A 20,346-nucleotide genomic window follows, 5' to 3' on the forward strand; every position below is an offset into this window, starting at 1 on the left:
CAGAGGAGCCTTAAACAACCGGGGGCGCTGATACGGTGATAGGACTCTAAGCAGCGAAGACTGAGAGCAGAGGAACGGGATAGAGGGATATGGACCAAAGGCGGTCAGGTGAGACTGGTGCAGATGGGGCATGTTGGTCGGCAGGGGTCGTACTGTTTAACTCTATGAAAGGGTTCCTTCATTCACAAGTATTGATGGGATAGAATGCCTGCATCAACTTTCCCAGCGCCGAGTTCCAACGTCTCCAGATAAGAAGGGTGAAGGAGGAAGCGTTTAAAACGTTAAATAGGACAAAGAGAGGGGGGGAGCGCGTTGCTCTGTCAAGGTCAGGCCGCGGCAGACACGCACACTGCATTGCGCATGCGCCACCTTAGTGCAGTTCCGCGCATGCGCCGCCCTGAGCCTCTGCGACGCCGCCGGGGTTCCAACATATGGCGCATGCGTCGCTCCCGACAGACGTACTGTATCGCGCATGCGTGAATCCTCAGCCCACCCCGGGCCGGTGCTGGATCCTCGGCCGCCGATCAGCGGATCCCCCGGTACCGTCCCAGCGCCGCACCCGCAGGCTCTCTGGAGCTCGCCATCGATTTCCCCTCGCAGCCGCGGCTGCCCCTCGGATCGGCCCCCGCTCCGGCCTCGACGTTGATTAAACCCGCACCCCGGCCGCTCAGCCGCTGTGAGTGTGAGTCCCTGCTTTATCCTCCCCTTCATACGCCCAGTGTAATAATATATTGACACATGAGTTATATTCCTCCCGCAGTGATGAACCCCTTTCACTGTCCCGACTGCGGGAAAAGCTTCAAGCTACCCAGTGACCTGCAGAGGCACCAGCGGGTTCACACCATGGACAGACCGTTCACCTGCTCCGTGTGCGGGAAGCGATACACCCACTTATCCCACTTGCTGATCCATCAACGGGTTCACACCGGGGAGAGGCCGTTCATCTGCCTGGAGTGTGGGAAAGGATTCACTCGCTCGTCCACCCTGGTGACGCACCGGAGGGTTCACACCGGGGAGAGACCGTACATCTGTACCGAGTGCGGTAAGAGTTTCATTCGATCGTCCAACTTGGTAATACACCGGCGCATTCACACCGGGGAGCGGCCGTTCATCTGCACCCAGTGTGGGAAAGGATTCACTCAGTCGTCTGACTTGGTGATACACCAGCGGGTACACAGCGGGGAGAAACCGTTCATCTGCTCCGACTGTGGCAAGGGATTTATCCGGACGTCTGCCCTGGTGATTCACCAGCGTCTTCATTCGGGAGAGAAGCCGTTCATCTGCTCCCAGTGTGGGAAGGGGTTCATCAGGTCGTCGGACCTCGTGACGCATCAGCGAATTCACACCGGGGAGAAACCTTTCACCTGCCCCGTATGTAGAAAGGGTTTCATTCAGTCGTCTGACTTGCGAAGACACCAGCGAATCCACACCGTGCAGAGGCCGTACATCTGCCCCCAGTGTGGGGAAGGTTACATTTACTCATCCAGCCTGATGACTGAGCCGCAGCAAGTTCACGCAGAGGAGAACCCGTTCACTGGCACAGACTGTGGGCAGGGGATTCACTCAGTTATCCAACCTCTTGACACCTGAGCGGATTCACAGCGGGGCGAGGCCTTTCAGCTGCTCCGAGTGTGGGAAGCGATTTGGTTGGTCATCTAGTCTATAGACCCACCATCGACTTCACACCAAGGATTTCACACTGGGAAGAGGCCGTTCACCAGCTCTGAGTGTGGGGAGGGATTCACTCGGTCATCCCGCCTACTGAAACGCCAGTAAATCTACTGCAGGGAGTAGCTAGGCACTTGCTCCAAGCGTGGTGTGAGATTTACTTGGTTATCCAAGCTGCTGAAATCCCAGCGAATATGCCGCATGTGAAATAGTTGAATATCGCAGCCACTGTGACACCAACAGATGTTGGTATCTGCAGTTGGTAAGAATTAGGTTAGAATTCTAGTTATCGTTAGTGCCATAAGACATGTAAGCAGAATTAGGCTATTCGGCCCATCTAGTCTGCTCCACCAATCAATCATGGCTTATCTACTTTTCCCTCCCTACCCCATTCTCCTGCCTTCTACCCGTAACCTTTGACGAATTTACCAAGAACCTACCAATCTCTGCTTTAATTAAAAAAACAACGGCTTGGCCTCCACAGCCACCTGTGGCAATGAATTCTACAGACTCACTACCTGCTGGCTAAAGAAATTCATCCTTATCTCCATTCTCTTATGTCGTTTTATTCTGAGGCTCTGCCCTCTGGTCCCAGACTCTCCCACTATGGGAAACATCCTCTATGCACCCACTCTATCTAGGCCTTTCATTGTTTGGTAGGTTTCAATGTGATTCACCCCTCATCCTTCTATGGCATGTGGGGTTTGTTCCTGGAATGTCAATAACCACTGGCTAGAATTTAATATTTTGCACCTGTGCTAATAAAAAAAAATTGTTAAACAGACAATCTCTGGCATTCAATTGTCTCTGCAATCCACAGTAGAAAATGTGGAAACAAAACACTGCAGGTGGTGATACTAAAGATAGAAACAAGGTGCTGGATGAACAGGGGGATATGGGGCAAACGCAGGCAGGTGGGAATAGTGTGGATGAGATATCTTGCAGGGCATAGGCCACTTGGGCCGAAGGGCCTGTTTCTGTACTGTATGACTCTATGTATCTTTTGGGAAGGCAGTTTGCAGCTGCAGATGAGGAGTGTTGACCCAGATACGGCAGTTCAGTGAGCACAGTTGCTCAAATCATCGTGGTTTCCTGTGGGACCACTTCATGTGTTTGGAAAATGGGGCTGAACATCAATCAGGCTGTTTCCCAGATGCATCAGCGGGATCTGGTGGTGCCTGGAAACAGAAACCATTGCAGTAAATCTTTCCTAGATGCGCCGAGTAAACTTGTGTTTAAATGCCAATGTCAGGTGATTATGCAAAGACATAGTGTGAATGGGGAGAACCTGATAGTTTACTTGGGTGGCATTGTGGCACAGCTGCTGCCTCACAGCTCCATAGTCCCGGGTTTGATCCTGACCTCGGGTGTTGTCTGTGCGGAGTTTGCATGTACCCCCCTGTGGGTTTTCTCTTGGTGCTCTGGTTTTCTCCCACATCCCAAAGACTGTTCAGGTTTGTAGGTTAATTGGCTTCTGTAAATTGCCCCTAGTGCGCAGGATGCGAAAGTGAGATAACTAGTGTGCGTGTGATGGATGGTTGGTGTGGACTTGTTGGCCCAAGGTGCCCATTTCCATGCTGTATCTCTAAACTAAACTAAACTTGAGAGGGAAAACGCTTCCAGTGGATCAGGTGGTGTCGTGTGATCATGACTGACCAGACCCAGAGAAGATGCTCAAAACTGCTTTGGGGGGCATGGGGGTGGAGATGGAGGGGTGGGAGTAGAGAGGGGGGGGGGGGGGAGGGGAGTAGAGAGGAGGGGAGTAGAGGGGGGGGGGGGGGTAGGGTAGAGGGGAGGGAGGGTCGAGAGATGGAGGGGTAGAGTGGGAGGGACCCCTCCCCAGGGAGGGGGCATCTCCACTCCACCCCTCTCTATCTCCCTCCTCCGCTACTCCCTCCCTTGCTACTCTACCCTACCCCCCCCCCCCCCCCCCTCTGTGTGTGTGTGTGCGCACTTTTGTTTGGCCATGGTTGTGGGAACAGTGTAAAATTTGTATTTAAAAGTTATTAGCCATGCAGCAGCCGTCTCTGAAACCCTCTACCTCAGAGAGTAGACACTCAAGGAACTGCAGGTGTTACAATCATGAGCACAACACAAAGTGCTGGAGTGCACATTCCATCAGCCAGCCTTTGTACTGTATATAGACACACGGTGCTGGAATAACCCCACGGGTCAGGCAGCATCTCTGGAGAACAATGATAGGTGATGTTTCAGGTCAGGGTTCTTCTTCAGACTGGGGAAGAGTTCAGACCCAAAACGCCACCTATTCTTTTTTGAAATATGATAAGTTTTAATCTACAATTTGAGAGGGAGAAGGATAAATCGGAGGTGTCAGTATTACCATAGAGGGGGGAGGGAAACAATGGGGGCTGGGAGTAGAGTGTTTATTACGGGAATGATGCCATTAAATCTTAGCCCTCTCAGCTTAAACCTATGTTCTCTGGTTCTCGATTCCCATACTCTGGGTAAAAAAAATGGTGACTCAAAGTTGTGTCACAATGACATCTCTCACTTATTTCATTTCTATAGTGAAACAGCTTTGAATCAGGTCAGTGTAAAGGGCTAATATGTTTTGACCACATCTGCAACAAATGTTGGCTGATTGAGGAACTCAGACTGAAAGAGGACAACCTGGAGTCTGAGCTTAAATCGCTGCACCACAGGGATGGGAAGAATTATCTGGACGCTGAGTTTCTGGAGGTTGTTATGCCCGCTACAGTAACTGCTTCCAACGTGGTCTAAGGTGACGAAGTCTGAATTGGTAAGATTTTAGGGTCCATTATAAAGGATGAGATTACTTAGAAGTTTATGATAAACTAGGTTGAAGTCAGTGTTTAAGAAGGAACTGCAGATGCTGGAGAATCGAAGGTACACAAAAAAGCTGGAGAAACTCAGCGGCTGCAGCAGCACCTATGGAGCGAAGGAAATAGGCAACGTTTCGGGCCGAAACCCTTAATGTTGCCTATTTCCTTCGCTCCATAGATGCTGCTGCACCCGCTGAGTTTCTCCAGCTTTTTTGTGTAACTTAGGTTGAAGTCAGCATGGTTTTGTGAAGGGGCGATCTTGCCTGACATATCTGCTGGAATTCTTTGAACAAGTAAATAGCAGGACAAAGGAGAGTCAGTGGATGTTGTTTACCTAGATTTTCAGAAAGCCTTTGATAAGGTGCCACACGTGAGGCTGCTAAGGAAGATGAGAGCCCATGGTATCAAAGGGCAGATCCTAGCATGAAAAAGCAGGTTGCTGGATGGCAGAAGGCAAAGAATAGCAGTAAAGGGGGCTTTTTCTGGTTGGCTGCCAGTGACAAACGGAGTTCTGCAGGGGTCAGTGCTGGGGCCGCTCCTCTTACCATTGTACATTAATGATTTTGATGAGGAGATTGAAGGCCAAGTGGATGATACGAAAATAGATGGTGGGGTAGGCAGTGTGGAAAAGGCAGTGGAGAGGGTCCAGAGGCGGTTTAGATTTAGTTTAGAGATACAGTGTGGAAACAGGCCCTTTGGCCCACTGAGTCCATGCTGACCAGCAACACTATCTTAAACACACCAGGGACAATTTTACATTTCGACCAAGCCAATTAACTTACAAACCTGTACGTCTTTGGAGTTTTGCAAGAATGATCCCAGGAATGACTGAGTGATGTTTGATTGCACTTGGCCTGTACTTGCTGGATTTAGAAGAAATAGGGGGGACCTCATTGAAACATACCGAATAGTGAAAGGCTTGGATAGAGTGGACGGGGAGAGGATATTTCCACGAGTGGGAGAGTCTAGGAACAGAGGTCATAGCCTCAGAATTAAAGGACGTAACTTTAGGAAGGGGATGAGCAGGAATTTTGCACAAGAGTGGGCGCAGAGGTCTTGATAGGAAAATGATGAGAGGGATAGACAGAGGTTTTCACTGAGAGTAGGGAAGATTCCTCATGAGAATTAAGGGACTGAAGTTTAGGGGTAACATGTAACTTTAGGAGTGGTAGGGTGTGGAATGAGCTTCCAGTGAATGGAGGCAGGTTCTTTTTTAGTCAATTGGAGGGTTATATGGGGAAGGGAATGAATCTGTGGAGTTCTTTTCGCCACAGAAGGTTGTAGAAGCTGCAACTGATATTTTTAAGGCAGAGATTGATAGATTCTTGATTAGTACTGGTGTCAGGGGTTATGGGGAGGAGGACAATAGGGTTAGGAGGGTGAGATGGAGCAGCCATGATTGAATTGTGGAGTAGACTTGATGGGCCCAATGGTCTAAATCTGCTCCTATCACATGACCCTTATGACCTTGACCAGTCTGAGATGTATTCTAGTTTTGTCATGTTATAAGGCCTTCACAATGACAGAATTGCTCTATTTGGTTCAATGTTATTGCTAGAAGCTGCTAACTACTAATAGAGAGATTTTAGTTTAGTTGAGTTTAGAAATAGTGTTAGAAATACGGCCCACTGAGTCCGTAACGAGAGACGATCCCCGCACACCAACACTTTCCTACACACGCTAAGGACAATTTATAATTTTATCAAGCCAATTAGCCTACAAAACCTGTACATCTTTGGACTGTGGTAGGAAACCGGAGCACCCGGAGAAAACCCACACAGGTCACGGGGAGAATGTACAAACTCCGTACAGACAGCACCCGTGGTCAGGATCAAAGCCCTGTGCTGCCCTGTCCCGAAGGTTTTGCCTGCAGCTCCCTCACTACAGCCCAGGCCGGGAGCGCTAACTAACATCACAATGTCCCCCTGGATATACAGAACTCCTCCCCCCCCCCCACCGACCTCATGTGACGCACAGTTGCACCACTCTGAAGCTCCTGCTCAGCGGGATGCACCAATTCCTTCTCTCCAGTGATGCTGCCTGTCTCACTGAGTTACTCCAGCATTTTGTGTCTATCGTCAGGATGTACCAAGGCTTGGCATGTCTCCTTCCCACCTCCCCACGGAAACTCTCGATTTCTTCCCTTTGGGTGAAAATGTCCAACACCAGATGGCAAAGCTATAAGGTAAGTGGGGGAAAGTTTAATGGATCGACAGATAGATACAAGTTTAATGGAGGTGTCTAGGGCAAATTCTTATTACACAGAGAATGTAGGTGGGTCCTGGAACGCATTGCCAGGGATGGTGGTGGAGGCAGAGGCAAATAAGAGGCTTTTTTTAGATAGGCACATGGAAGTGCAGGGAATAGAGAGATATGGAGCACATGCAGGCAGGTGAGATCAGGTTAACGTCATCATGTTTGGCACAAACATTGTGGTTCAAAGGTCCTGTTCCTGTGCTGTACTGTTCTATGTTTTATGCTCATTGTTCTCCCAACTTCTCTCTGCAACGGTTTCTATTTCCAGGTTCCTGGTGTGTTTGTTCAGCCCCCATTTTCTAAGTCCGGCAGGAAACCACAATGATTCAAGCGACTGTTGTCACTGAACTGCCATATCTGAATCAATGCTCTTCTTCTGCAGCTGCAAACTGCTTTCCCCAAACAGTCCAGGAAAGTCGTGCCACAAAAATGCTTCCCAATTCCTTCATCTATAAAGTCTTCCGCGCATCGTCCACAGAGCGCAGAGGATTATTGGGACACAGCTACCAGCCTTGGAGGGCATCTACCACGCACGGTGCCTCAGGAAGGCCGTCAGCATCCATAAAGATTCCTCACACCCTTGTAATGGGCTGTTCAAACTACTTCCCTCCGGCAGACGTTACAAGGGCTTCTACGCCCGAACCTCCAGACTCAGAAACAGCTTAATTCCCAGTTATAGCGGCTCTGAACCGGTCCTGCTGAGTGCCCCCATCCCACCCGGACTGTCTCCCTCAGATGGTCACGTCGCACCGTTTATTTATTTATTTATTTTTGGACATCGGTTGGAAGCTGCATACCAAATCTCGTTGCACTGATGTGCAATGACAATAAAATATATTATTATTATTAAAGCTGCTTCTGGTCAGATGCATTGTAATGGGTTTGTATTTTTGACGGGTCTTAGTTTATTTTATTTTATTATTATTGGTTTAATTTAGAGATACAGCATGGAACCTCTTCCGCCAACTCAGTCCCTGCCGACCAGCGATCACCCATACATATCCTACACACAACGGGCAATTTACAGAAGCCAATTAGCCCTCAAACCTACACGTCTTTGGAGTGTGGGAGGAAACCAGTGCACTTGGAGAAAACTCACGTTTGGGGACCAGGCCTGCGAGTGGTGGAATATTGCGTTGGTGGATCAGGCCTCCCCAACGGGTCCCAGTTGGTCCAGTATGTATATAAAACTATAATGTAGAGAAAGGAATGTACATGGAAGGGGAGAGCAGAGAAATGGGTGCGAGTCCAGATTGGGCACAGGGAGGAATGGAAAGGAGAGGGTTATATAGGGGGCAGAAGGAAGAGAGAGGAGGGTATGTAGCTACCTAGACTGTGAACATTCAACCGAGTCTGAAGAAGGATCCCAACCCAAACCATCGCCTCTTCACATTACCACTTTGTATCCTTCAATGTTCAAACCGTTGGGTTGTAAAGTTAAAGATCTAAACCCCAGATATGGCACAAAACTCACGATCCCCACTCTCCGATAGTAAAACATCATTCGGCACAAGGCAGTGCAGGACCACCAGGTATTCCAGACAATTTGTTTAATTAATAACCAACATACTTTAAATACACTAGTTCTTAGACATTACACAGTATTATAATACATTTCCCGGGAACCAGGGCCCCGTGTGAATGACAGGGGTTGCGGCAAACGGCAACCAGCGAATCAGATACCCAATCATTGCAGCTCCGATTTATTTTGCTGTTTATTAAAGCCATGTGGACTTCTTAGGCTGATCCAGCATTTAATTGCCATTCCTCGTTCCCCTTGAGAAGGTATTGGTGAGCAGCCTTCTTGAATAGTCATTCAGGGGATGTTTACCCGAAGACCAGATGAACCTCCAGGACGCAGAGAGGGACGCGAACCATGGTTTTGTCTTAAACCAACTCAAGTGACTTTAAGTGACTTAAACTGTAGGAACATTTCTGGAAATCCTGCTCTGGGAAAGTCCCAACAAGCTTATTAGTTCAAAGGAGCAGAATGAGGCCATTCAGCTCATCGAGTCGACTCCGCCAGTCAATCATTGCTCATCGATCTTTTCCTCTCAATCCCATTCTCTTGACTTCTCTCCATAACCCTCGACACCTTAATCAAGAATCCGTCAATCTCCCTCTTATAAATTCCACAGAGTCACCACCCTTTGAGCTAAAGAAATTTCTCATCTTCATTCTACATGTACATCCTTTTATTCTGAGGCTGTGCCCTCTGGTCCTAGACTCTCCCACTAGTGGAAACATCCTCTCCACGTCCACTCTATCCAGGCCTTTCACTACTTGGTAAGTTTTAGTGAAATCCCCCCCTCACCCCTCAAAACTCCAGCGAGAACATGCCCAGTGCCATCAAATGCTTATCATACGTAATACACATGCTTCACACTCTTCCGACGCACAAGCCAGTTTTGCGTGCACTCCCTCCAAGTGGCTAGGATCCAGGACTGTGAGCAAATATCATCCAGCATGGAAAGTGGCCCTTCAGACCATCTCCTCCATGCCAACCAAGATGCCCCATTTAAGTCACATTTGCCTGTGGTTGGCCCATATCACTCTAAACCTTTCCTATCCACGTACCTGTCCAAAAGTCTTTTAAATCCTGTCAGAGTATCTGCCACAACTATCTCCTCTGCCAACTTGTTCCATTTATCCACCCTCGGGTCCTATTTACATTTTTCCCTTCTTACATTTAAACTCATGTTCTCTGGTTCTTGATTGCCCAACTCTGGGTAAAAGACTCTGTGCATTCACCCCATCTATACCCCTCATGATTTTATACTTCTCGATAAGCTGCTGCCTCCTGCACTCCAAGGAATAAAGTCCTACCCTGCCCAACCTCTTCCTAATTATGAGGAAAGACTGGATGGACTTGGTTTATACTCTCTAGAATTTAGAAGATTGAGAGGGGATCTTATAGAAACTTACAAAATTTCTTACAATACAGGAGGATTGTTCCCGATGTTGGGGAAGTCCTAAAAGCAAGGAGGCCCATTGAAACCGAGATGGCAAACATTTTTCTCAAGAGTGTGAATCTGTACTATTTCGTGGCTAGGGGATCAGGGGGTTGGAAGAAGGCAGGTACGGGACTGATCTTGCCATGATCATATTGCAGGCTGATCAAAAATTTCTATGTTTCTATGAAAGCACACAATCCTGGCTCCAAGTGTTTTCCTCACTATTTCAGCAAAACTCTTATACCAATTTGAACAGTAAACAGTAAACGTGTGTGTGGTTGAAGACTCTGTATCCAGCTGGTGGATTTTATTTTTAACTGAAGATATATTGCGGCTGGGAAAATGATCACAAACCTTTCTTTCTGAAAATTAGTTTTGAATCATAGAGATATTCAGCATGGAAACTAGGCCTTCAGCCCACCGAGTCCATCGATCACCCATTCACACTAGTTCAATGTTATCCCACTTTTGCATCCACTCCCTGCATACTAGGGGCAATTTACAGGGAGAACGTACAAAATCCATACACACACCCGTAGTCAGGGTCGAGCCCAAGCATCTGGTGCTGTGAGGCAGCTAGTCTACTGCTGTGCCACTGTGGTTGTGTTGGACCAAATATTGATCACCTCTCGCCTTGTCCTTCAGTTTGCTGTATATCCAGTTGGAACCCGAGCAAAACTTTCAACCAGGAGGCATCGACAAAATGAAAACCGCCACTGCAGGAGTTGAACAGCAGTGTTATATTTAAGCAAAGCAAATAAAGGGAGCAGGAAGACCGAACTAAAGAGTATTCAGCAGTTCATAGAAACATAGAAAATAGGTGCAGTAGTAGGCCATTCGGCCCTTTGAGCCTGCACCGCCATTCAATATGATCATGGCTGATCATCCAACTCAGTATCCTGTACCTGCCCTCTCTCCATACCCCCTGATCCCTTAAGCCTCAAGGGCCACATCTAACTCCCTCTTAAATATAGCCAATGAACTGGCCTCAACTACCTTCTGTGGCAGAGAATTCCACAGATTCACCACTCTTTGTGTAAAAAATGTTTTTCTCATCTCGGTCCTAAAATACTTCCCCCTTATCCTTAAACTGTGTCCCCTTGTTCTGGACTTCCCCAACATCGGGAATAATCTTCCTGCATCGAGCCTGTCCAACCCCTTAAGAAATTTGTAAGTTTCTATAAGATCCCCCCTCTTATAGAACCCTGGAGTTCAGTCCAGACTCCGATCAACACCTACAGGGAAAGTTTGATTGTCTCTCTCTGAAGCATCTGAGGGATCTAGCGGATATGCCGGAAATCACAAGGTGTTGAGACACAAGGAATTGCAGATGCTGAAATCCTGAGTCAAATACAAAGTGCTGAAGGAAGTCAGTGGGTCAGGAAGCATCTGTGAAGGGCATAGACAAGTGGCATTTTGCGTCAGGACACTTCTTCAGACACATTCTCAGCTTTATGCATAGAGCATTAAAAACCATACAGTCAGTCCAGATACTGAGTTCTAGTCCAATCATCATCAGGTTATGAAAATAAGGAGAAACATTGTGGTAGTGATCAGCAACAAAGTCCTATTGCTGCTCTCCTCTTGCCCTCTCGCTAGAGTTTCAGCAACGGTGAAGTTTAAATATCTTGCATCAAACTCACTTAACGCTGGTGTCTCAGGAGGTTGGATGCGTGAGTGAATCCCTTCCCGCAGTCGGTGCACGTGAACGGCCTCTCCCCGGTGTGGATACGCTGGTGGATCTCCAGGTTGAAGGAGCGAATGAATCCTTTGCCACACTCGGAGCAGATGAAGGGCCTCTCCCCAGTGTGGATGCGCTGGTGTCTCAGCAGGGTGGACGACTCGGTGAATCCCTTCCCGCATTCCAGGCAGATGTACGGCCTGACCCCTGTGTGGATGCGCTGGTGCCTCAGCAAGGTCGCCAAATCGGTGAACCCCTTCCCGCACTGCAGGCAGGCGAACGGCCTCTCCCCAGAGTGCATGCGCTGGTGAGTGATCAGGTGCACCGCCTGAATGAAGCCCTTCCCGCACTCGGAGCAGACGAAGGGTTTCTGAATGGCGTGGACCCGCTGGTGGATCAGCAGGTGGGTGGACTGAGTGAACCCCTCCCCACACTGAGGGCAGATGAACGGCCTTTCGCCGGTGTGAACCCGCTGGTGCCGCTGCAGGTTAGAGGAGCGGATGAACCCCTTCCCGCACTCAGAGCAGCTGAACGGCCTCTCCCCGGTGTGGATGCGTTGGTGAGTCAACAAGTTGGATGAGCGGATGAAGCCTTTCCCGCACTCGGAGCAGGTGAAGGGCCTTTCCCCGGTGTGGATCCGTTGGTGCCTCAGCAAGGTCGACGATTCGGTGAATCCCTTGCCGCACTCGGAACAGGTGAACGGCCTCTCCCCAGAGTGCATCCGCTGGTGGGTGACCAGGTGGACGGCCTGGCTGAAGCCCTTGCCGCACTCAGAGCACACAAAGGGTTTCTCCCCGGTGTGGACCCGCTGGTGGATCAGCAGATGGGTGGACTGCGTGAATCCCTCCCCGCACTGAGTGCAGATGAACGGCCTCTCGCCGGTGTGGATCCGCCGGTGCCTCTGCAGGTTGGAGGAATCGATGAATCCCTTCCCGCAGTGAGGGCAGGTGAACGGCCTCTCCCCGGTGTGCGTCCGCTGGTGTTTCAGCAGGTCGCTGGATCTCTTGAAGTTTTTCCCGCAGTCGGAGCAGTGAAAGGGGTTCATGGCTGCGGGAGGCAGCAGTGAGCAATCGGGAGGGTAAAACGGGGAACTTACTCTCGGTCACACAGCCTTCCCGGCCTGACTGAAGCTCCGGAAGCTCGACGGCAGGAGGGAGTTGAGCGTCGGGGCTGCGGTTTAAACCGACACCAGGCCCGAGGAGCAGCTCCCGTCTGGGCGGAGAGTCGCTGCGAGCCCCGGAAACACCGCTGTACTGGGCAAAGATCTTAGAGCACTGGGTCTGGGTCAGTCCCGGACCTTCCTCTTCCCGCTCTCCATCCACGCTCCGCACCCGAAAATCCGCACCACTTCCTCATCCCCAGGGTGCCTCGCAACACCCCCCAGGAAGGCTGATAGAGTGCTTTCATGCGCGCGGTGCAGAGTGGGTAGCAAAACGGCCATTAAATCCCGCAAGCCAGTCCGCATTCCATTTCTGCAGAAGCACAAATGTCTCCAAAACCCAAAACAATAAACGCTGCATGGATACTTCACGTACAAACGAAAAGAAAAACGCCAGAAGCATTCAGCAGCCTAAATTGCTGTGTAGTTAAATTTAACCTTTTAGTGACTAAAATAGGCAAAAGAATAGGTGACTTTCGGGTGGAGACCCTTCTTCGGACTCCACCCGAAACGTCGCCTATTCCTTTTACCTATTTGTCACCTTCACCTCAGCTAACTGAACTATTCCACATTTCCTTGATCAACTTCTGCTTGTTTACACCTGTTGTTTACAACTTTTCATAGAAAATAGGTGCAGGAGGCCATTCGGCCCTTCGAGCCAGCACCGCCATTCATTGTAGTCATGGCTGATCGTCCTGTATATAGAAACATAGAAAAATTTCCTTCCATATCTCTAGTCACCCTCTCCCCTGACTCTCAGTCCAAAGAAAGGTCACAACCTGAAACGTCACCCATTCCTTCTCTCCAGAGATGCTGCTTGTCCCGCTGAGTTGCTGCAGCATTTTGTGTCCATCTTCGGTGTAAACCAGCATCTGCATTTCCTTCCTGCACACCTGTTCCTTTTCTCCAGAGATACTGTCTGACCCACTGAGTTACTCCAGCTTTTTGTGACTATCTTGGAGTGTTCAAGGTCATTTCACCAAGACACAGTCACACAGCTGGTAGAGACATTACCTCCCAGTGCCAGAGACCTGAACTTGATCCTGACCTCACATGCAGCTGTGTATAAGTGTGCTTATTCTCCCTGTGAATGTTTCTTGTGGGTGCTGCAGTTTCCTCCCGCATCCCAAAGACGCGTGGGTTTGTAGGTTTATTGGCCTCTGTTAAATTGCGCATAATGTGAAAGGAGTGCATGAGGAAGTGGGGGAAACATAAAACTAGTGTGAACAGGTGATCAATGGTCAGTGTGGACTCGGTGAGCCGAAGAGCCTGTTTCCATGTTGCGTCTCTAAAAGAACCTAAAAGAGGAAAAGTTAGAAAAGTGAAGAAGGGTCCCTACCTGACCTGAATCTCTGAGATGCTGCCTGATTTTTTGAGGATGTAACAAGTAGAATGGATAAGGGAGAGCCAGTGGATGTGGTGTATCTGGACTTTCAAAAAGCCTTTGACAAGGTTCAACAGAAGAGGAGCTGATGCACCTTCCTCATGAGGACAATAGTACAGGTGCCGCTGCATGCTTAGCAATTCATCAGACTATCCCTTTCTCACGGGCAGCACAGTGGCGCAGCAGTAGAGTTGCTGCCTCACAGCAATAAAGACCCGAGTTCAATCCTGACCTCGGGTGTTGTCTTTACAGAGTTTGTACGTTCTCCCTGTGACCGCGTGGGTTTTCTCTGGGTGCTTCCACAATCCAAAGATGTGCAGATTCGTAGGTTAACTGGCTTCTGAAAATTGTCCCTCATGTGTAGGACAGAACTAATGGACGGGTGATCACTGGTCAGAGCGGATTTGTTGGGCTGAAAGGCCTGTTTCCACTCTGTATCACTCAACTAAAACTAAACCAATACTAAACTAAAGAAACTATAGCTTTAGAGTATAGAGTAAAACTTTAAACAAAAGCTAAACTAAAACTAAACTAAAGGAAAACAGTTCCCAAAACAGCCTTATCTTGCTTGTTCTGTGGCCAAGCTCGGCTGACAGAGGTGAGTTGGCAACACTACTTTCTCAAAATTGATACTGACCAACTGCTGATTATGTGACCCTTCTTCACTGTGTTTCTTTTATGAATTCCCAACATCTCTCTCTCTCTAGTCTGCAAAGTGCCCTTCCAGAGGCCTGTCGGGATACCTGATGTATCTTCTTTGGTTACATCCGTCCATCCATTTTCCACCTCTTTCTTATTTTCTGTTTCTGTAACATAAAACCTCTCCTGATTCCTCACAGAACAAGTGTGAACAGGTGATCGATGGTCAGCAGGGACACTTTGGGCCGAAGGGCCTGTTTCCACGCTATATCTTTAAACTCTATATGTATCCTGTTACATATCTGATGCCTGGAACATGTACAGAAAGCTTATCTGTCTCTCCCATTTCTGATATCACTGCACAAATGTCATCAATATTTAATCAGCACTAAGTTAAGACACGCAGATCTTTGCTTGATGAGATTCCTGCATCAAGTGAGACTCCCGCCTCTTCCCCAGCCTCTCCCCTATCACCACTTTTCTTTGTTCATTGCTCTCTCTCCGTGAGTTCCCATGGCACGGTGACGTGGTCTTCACTATCCCATCTCCCCATCATAATTAATAGAGAGAGAGAGCGCAATTCCTTCCTCACCCACCCTGAGATTCCATCCAATCCCTAAACAGTCAGAGATGGTCTGGCACAGGAACAGACCCTCTGGCCCACAATGTCTGTGCTGTCCTGAACATGTTGCCAACATAAACCAATCTCCTCTGCTTGCCAGATCATATCCATATCCTTCCATTCCCTGCATATCCATGTACATATCCATAAGCCTCTTTAATGCCATTATCATGTCTACCTCCACCACCACCCCTGCCTAGCCAAATAAATTCCTCCTCATTTCCATTCTTAAGGTACATCCTTTTAATCTGAGGCTGTGCCCACTGGTTCTAAACTCTGCCGCTACTGGAAACATCCTCTCCACATTGCCTCTATCTAGGGCTTTCATTATTTGGGAAGTTTCAATGAGATTCCCTTCTCATCCTTCTAAACTCCAGCGAGTCCAGACCCAAAGCCACCAAATGCTCCTCATACAACAATCCCCGGGATTATTCTTGCAAACCTTCTCTGGACACTCTCCAACACCAACATTTTCTTCCTCGGACATGAAACCAAAATCAGCCCACAATATTCTAAATGTGGTCTGATCAGAACTGTAGAAAGCTGCAGCATCACATCCTTGGTTTTACATTTGGATATGACAAAACATTCTCCTAGACAATAGACAATAGGTGCAGTAGTAGGCCATTTGGCCCTTCGAGCCAGCACCGCCATTCAATGTGATCATGGCTGATCATCCCCAATCGTTCCTGCCTTCTCTCCATATCCCTTGACTCCGCTATTTTTAAGAGCCCTATCTAGCCCTCTCTTGAAAGCATCCAGGGAACCTGCCTCCACCGCCCTCTGAGGCAGAGAATTCCACAGACTCCCGTTGCACATTTGGAGAACACCACTGTGGTGGGCAGGAACAATGATGAGAGGAGCACATGAATGAGATTCATCTCTCAGTAACATGGTGTGAGACACAATCTCTCCATCAATATCAGCAAAAGGCCAACTGGTCGTCGACTTCAGGAAATGAACTGGAGTACACGTCCCAGTCGGAATCAATGACTGAAGTGGAAATGTTCGAGAGTTTCAAGTTCCATGGTGAGTCTCACAAATAATTTGTCCTAGTCTAACCACATTGGCGCTCTGGCCAAGTTCGCACAACAACATCTCTACTACCTCAGAATACAAAGGAAAGTCAGCATGTCTCCAATGATTCTAACCAAGTTCTACAGATGCTCCCATAAAGATCATCCCAGTGGTAGAAAGTGACAGAGACCCAGAGACAGCATCCAGAGGAAATCCATGCAGTCACAGCGAGAATGTACAAAGTCCATACAGACAGCACCCGAGGTCAGATTGAACTCTGACCTCGGGTGCTGTCTGTATAGACGTTGTACATTCTCCCTGTGACTGTATGGATTTCCTCTGGATGCTCCAGTTTTTTTCCACACCCCAAAGACGTGCTGGTTTGTTAATATTAATTGGCCTCTGTAAATTGTCCAGAGGGTGAATGATAGAACTAGTATGCGTGTGATCATTGGTTGGTGTGGACTCAGTGAGCCGGAGAGCCTGTTTCCATACTGCATCTCAAAACTAAACTATTGGGATGTATCATGGAGTATAGTAGAAATAAGGAACTGCAGATGTTGGTTAATACACAAAAGGACACACAGTGATGGTGGTGGGCCTGATCTCAGACAACGACGAGAAGGCCTACCGGGAGGAGGTGGCTGATCTAGCACTCTGGTGCCAGGATAACAGCCTCCTCTTGAACATCAAAACAACGAAGGAGCTGATCATGGACTTTATGAGGGCACATCATCCGAGGACGTACACTCCATTGAGGATAAATGGGGATCCTGTGGATAGGGTGAACTGTTTTAAATATCTGGGAGTCCACATCTCCGAGGATATGACATGGGCATCACACGCCTCAGTACTCGTGAGTAAGGCAAGTCAGCGCCTTTACCACCTCAGGCAATTGAGGAAATTCAGAGTGTTTCCGTGGATCCTTCAGTACTTCTACGCAGCTGCGGTGGAAAGCATCTTGTCCGGAAATATTACCATCTGGTTTGGGAATTTCTCTGCCAAGGACAAGAAGGCTCTGCAGAGAGTAGTGCGTTCGGCTGAACGCACTATGGGAACTTCACTCGCCCCGCTGCAGGAACTATACAACAGGAGGTGCAACTCCAGAGCAAATAAAATCATGGGAGACCCCTTCCACCCCTGCAACGGACTGTTCCAGCTGCTATGGTCAGGCAAACGCCTCCGTTGCCATGCGGTGAGAACGGAGAGGTTGAGAAGGAGTTTCTTCCCAGAGGCCATTCGGACTGTAAACGCCTATCTCACCAGGGACTAACTCTACTGAACGTTTTTCCTTCCATTATTTATTATGTAAAAGAATATGTGTGTTATGATTGTGTTTATAATTTGTTTGGTTGTTTGGTTGTTTGTCTTTTGCACAAAAGTCCACGAGCATTGCCACTTTCATTTCACTGCACATCTCGTATGTGTATGTGACAAATAAACTTGATTTGACTTGACTTGACTTAACCCAGCAGGTCAGAAGGGTCCCAACCTGAAACATTATCTTTCCATTTTCTACAGAGATGCTGCCTGACCCACTGAATTACTCCAGCATTTTTTGTCACTTTGGCATAAGCCAGTATCTGCAGTTCTTTGCGATTACAATAAATTCTTTCCCAATAGACCCAATAGATATCAGACTTTTGAACGGATCACTCATAAGCTGAGGATGTATTCCTGATCTCTGTCAATCTCATTGCAGCCCTTGTACTTTTTTATCTGCACTTTCTCTGTAATTATAATACTATATTCAGCATTCTGCTTTCATTTTTGCATTTTGTATTCATGCATGGTTTGATTGTATTCATGTACGGTATGATTTGCCTGGAGAGCAAACAACGTTTTTCACCGTATCTTCAGTACATATGGCAACAATAATAAACAAACCAAATCAAACCTTTCCAAAACTCCAGGGGGGCAAAAAAAATGTCCTTTGTAACTGAAAGTGAATGGCACGTTGGCCTTTATAACAAGCGGAATCGAATATAGGAGCAAAGAGGTCCTTCTGCAGTTGTACAGAGCCCTAGTGAGACCACACCTGGAGTATTGTGTGCAGTTTTTGTCCCCTAATTTGATGAAGGACATTCTTGCTATTGAGGGAGTGCAGCGTAGGTTTACAAGGTTAATTCCCGGGATGGCGGGACTGTCATATGCTGAGAGAATGGAGCAGCTGGGCTTGTACACTTTGGAGTTTAGAAGGATGAGAGGTGATCTCATTGAAACATATAAGATTGTTAACGGCTTGGACACACTAGAGGCAGGAAACATGTTCCCGATGTTGAGGGAGTCCAGAACCAGGGGCCACAGTTTAAGAATAATGCCCCTGTCCCACTTAGGAAACCTGAACGGAAACCTCTGGAGACTTTGCGCCCCACCCAAGGTTTTCGTGCGGTTCCCGGAGGTTTTTGTCAGTCTCCCGACCTGCTTCCACTACCTGCAACCTCCGGCAACCACCTGCAACCTCCGGGAACTGCACGGAAACCTTGGGTGGGGCGCAAAGTCTCCAGAGGTTTCCGTTCAGTGTTCCTAAGTAGGACGGGTATAAGAAGTAAGCCATTTAGAACAGAGGAGGAAACACTTTTTCTCACGAAGAGTGGTGAGTCTGTGGAATTCTCTGCCTCAGAGGGCAGTGGAGGCAGGTTCTCTGGATGTTTTCAAGAGAGAGTTAGCGGAGTCAGGGGATATGGGGAGAAGGCAGGAACGGGATACTGATTGGGGATGATCAGCCATGATCACATTGAATGGCAGTGCTGGCTCGAAGAGCTAAATGGCCTACTCCTGCACCTATTGTCTATTGAAGCCTTCTACTCCTGATAATATCCTTGTGAAAAGAAAACTGTACTGGAGGCTATTCAGCGGGCTCAGGCAGTATCTCAGGAGAACATGCATAGATGTTATTTTCGATCAGGACATCTGGCTTCACAATTTTCTTGTCTTCCTTTCTCTGGCTTCACAATTGCAACACTTAAATCTTTTTGTCACACAACTTTTTTCCACTGGCCTTGTCTAATCAACTGCCCACCAACCCACAACCCCCACCCCCTCACCCACGTCCACTTATACCTGCCGGTCATTCCCCTGCTCTTCTTCTCTTCTAGCTTAAGATAAACACAAAATGCTGGAGTAACTCAGCGGGACAGGCAGCTTCTCTGGAGAGAAGGAATGGGTGATGTTTCTGTTTGAGACCCTTCTGCAGACTGAAAGTCACGGGAAAGGGAAATGAGAGAGAGAGAACAATGAATGAAAGATTTACAGAAAAATAACAATGATAAAGGAAACAATCCATTGTTAGCAGTTGGGTGGGTGAGAACGAGAGGTTGGTGTGACTTGGGTGGGGGAGGGATGGAGAGAGAGGGAATGCAGGGGTTAACTGAATTAGAGAAATCAATATTCATACCACTGTTGTAAGCTGCCCAAGCGAAATATGAGATGCTATTCCTCCAATTTGCATTTAGCCTCACTCTGACAATGGAGGAGGCCTAGGACCGAGAGGTCAGTGAGGGAATGAGAGGGGAAATTCAAATGTTTATCAATGGGTGCAGGAGTTGGCACCGATGCAGTCGCCAGTCAGATGAAGGGTCTTGATCCGAAATGTCACCTATCACGTCATCAATAGTTACTCCAGCACTTTGTTTTTTTTTTGTAAACCAGCATCAGCAGTTCCTGCTTCTCCAAAGATGCTGCCTGACCCGCGGAATTACTCAAGCACTTTGTGTCGTTTATTGCAAAACCAAATTCTGCAGTCCCTTATTGCTCCAGAGTTGCTGCCTGACCTGCTGTTACTCCAACACTTTGTATCTTTGGGCACATTCTTTGGGCACATTCTCACTCGTTGTGGGATTAAGTGATGACTTGTAAAACATGCAGGAGCCTGCAATAATTCTGCTCCCCGTTCTCCATTCAACTGCCGGGGGGGGGTCTATGATCTTTGGGGGGGGGGGGGGGGGGGGGGGGGGGGGGGGGGGGCACATTCTCACTCGTTGTGGGATTAAGTGATGACTTGTAAAACATGCAGGAGCCTGCAATAATTCTGCTCCCCGTTCTCCATTCAGCTGCCGGGTCTATGATCTTTGGGGAAGGAGGGGGGGGGGGGGGGGGGGGACTGATAGCTTCCTGCTGGTCCAGGTACCGGAAATAAAGCCCCATACATGCGCACCAAAGA

At 48.2% G+C, this 20,346-nt stretch overlaps 1 protein-coding gene and 1 pseudogene across 1 annotated transcript in view; one reads left to right on the forward strand and one right to left on the reverse strand.

Annotated features, from left to right (window-relative positions):
* LOC129704358 (zinc finger protein 271-like) overlaps positions 1-15,861 on the reverse strand; it is a 59,051-nt gene extending 43,190 nt beyond the window's left edge. Inside the window, exon 1 of the mRNA XM_055647447.1 lies at positions 11,331-15,861. Coding sequence (XP_055503422.1) covers positions 11,331-12,408 — 1,078 coding nt within the window. The 5' untranslated portion in view covers positions 12,409-15,861. The remainder of the gene's footprint in view (positions 1-11,330) is intronic.
* Positions 327-2,457, forward strand: LOC129704340 (zinc finger protein 239-like; annotated as a pseudogene).
* Positions 15,862-20,346: the final 4,485 nt, after the last annotated feature.

Source organism: Leucoraja erinacea, chromosome 15 (genome assembly GCF_028641065.1).
Source record: "Leucoraja erinacea ecotype New England chromosome 15, Leri_hhj_1, whole genome shotgun sequence".
NCBI lineage: Eukaryota > Metazoa > Chordata > Chondrichthyes > Rajiformes > Rajidae > Leucoraja > Leucoraja erinaceus.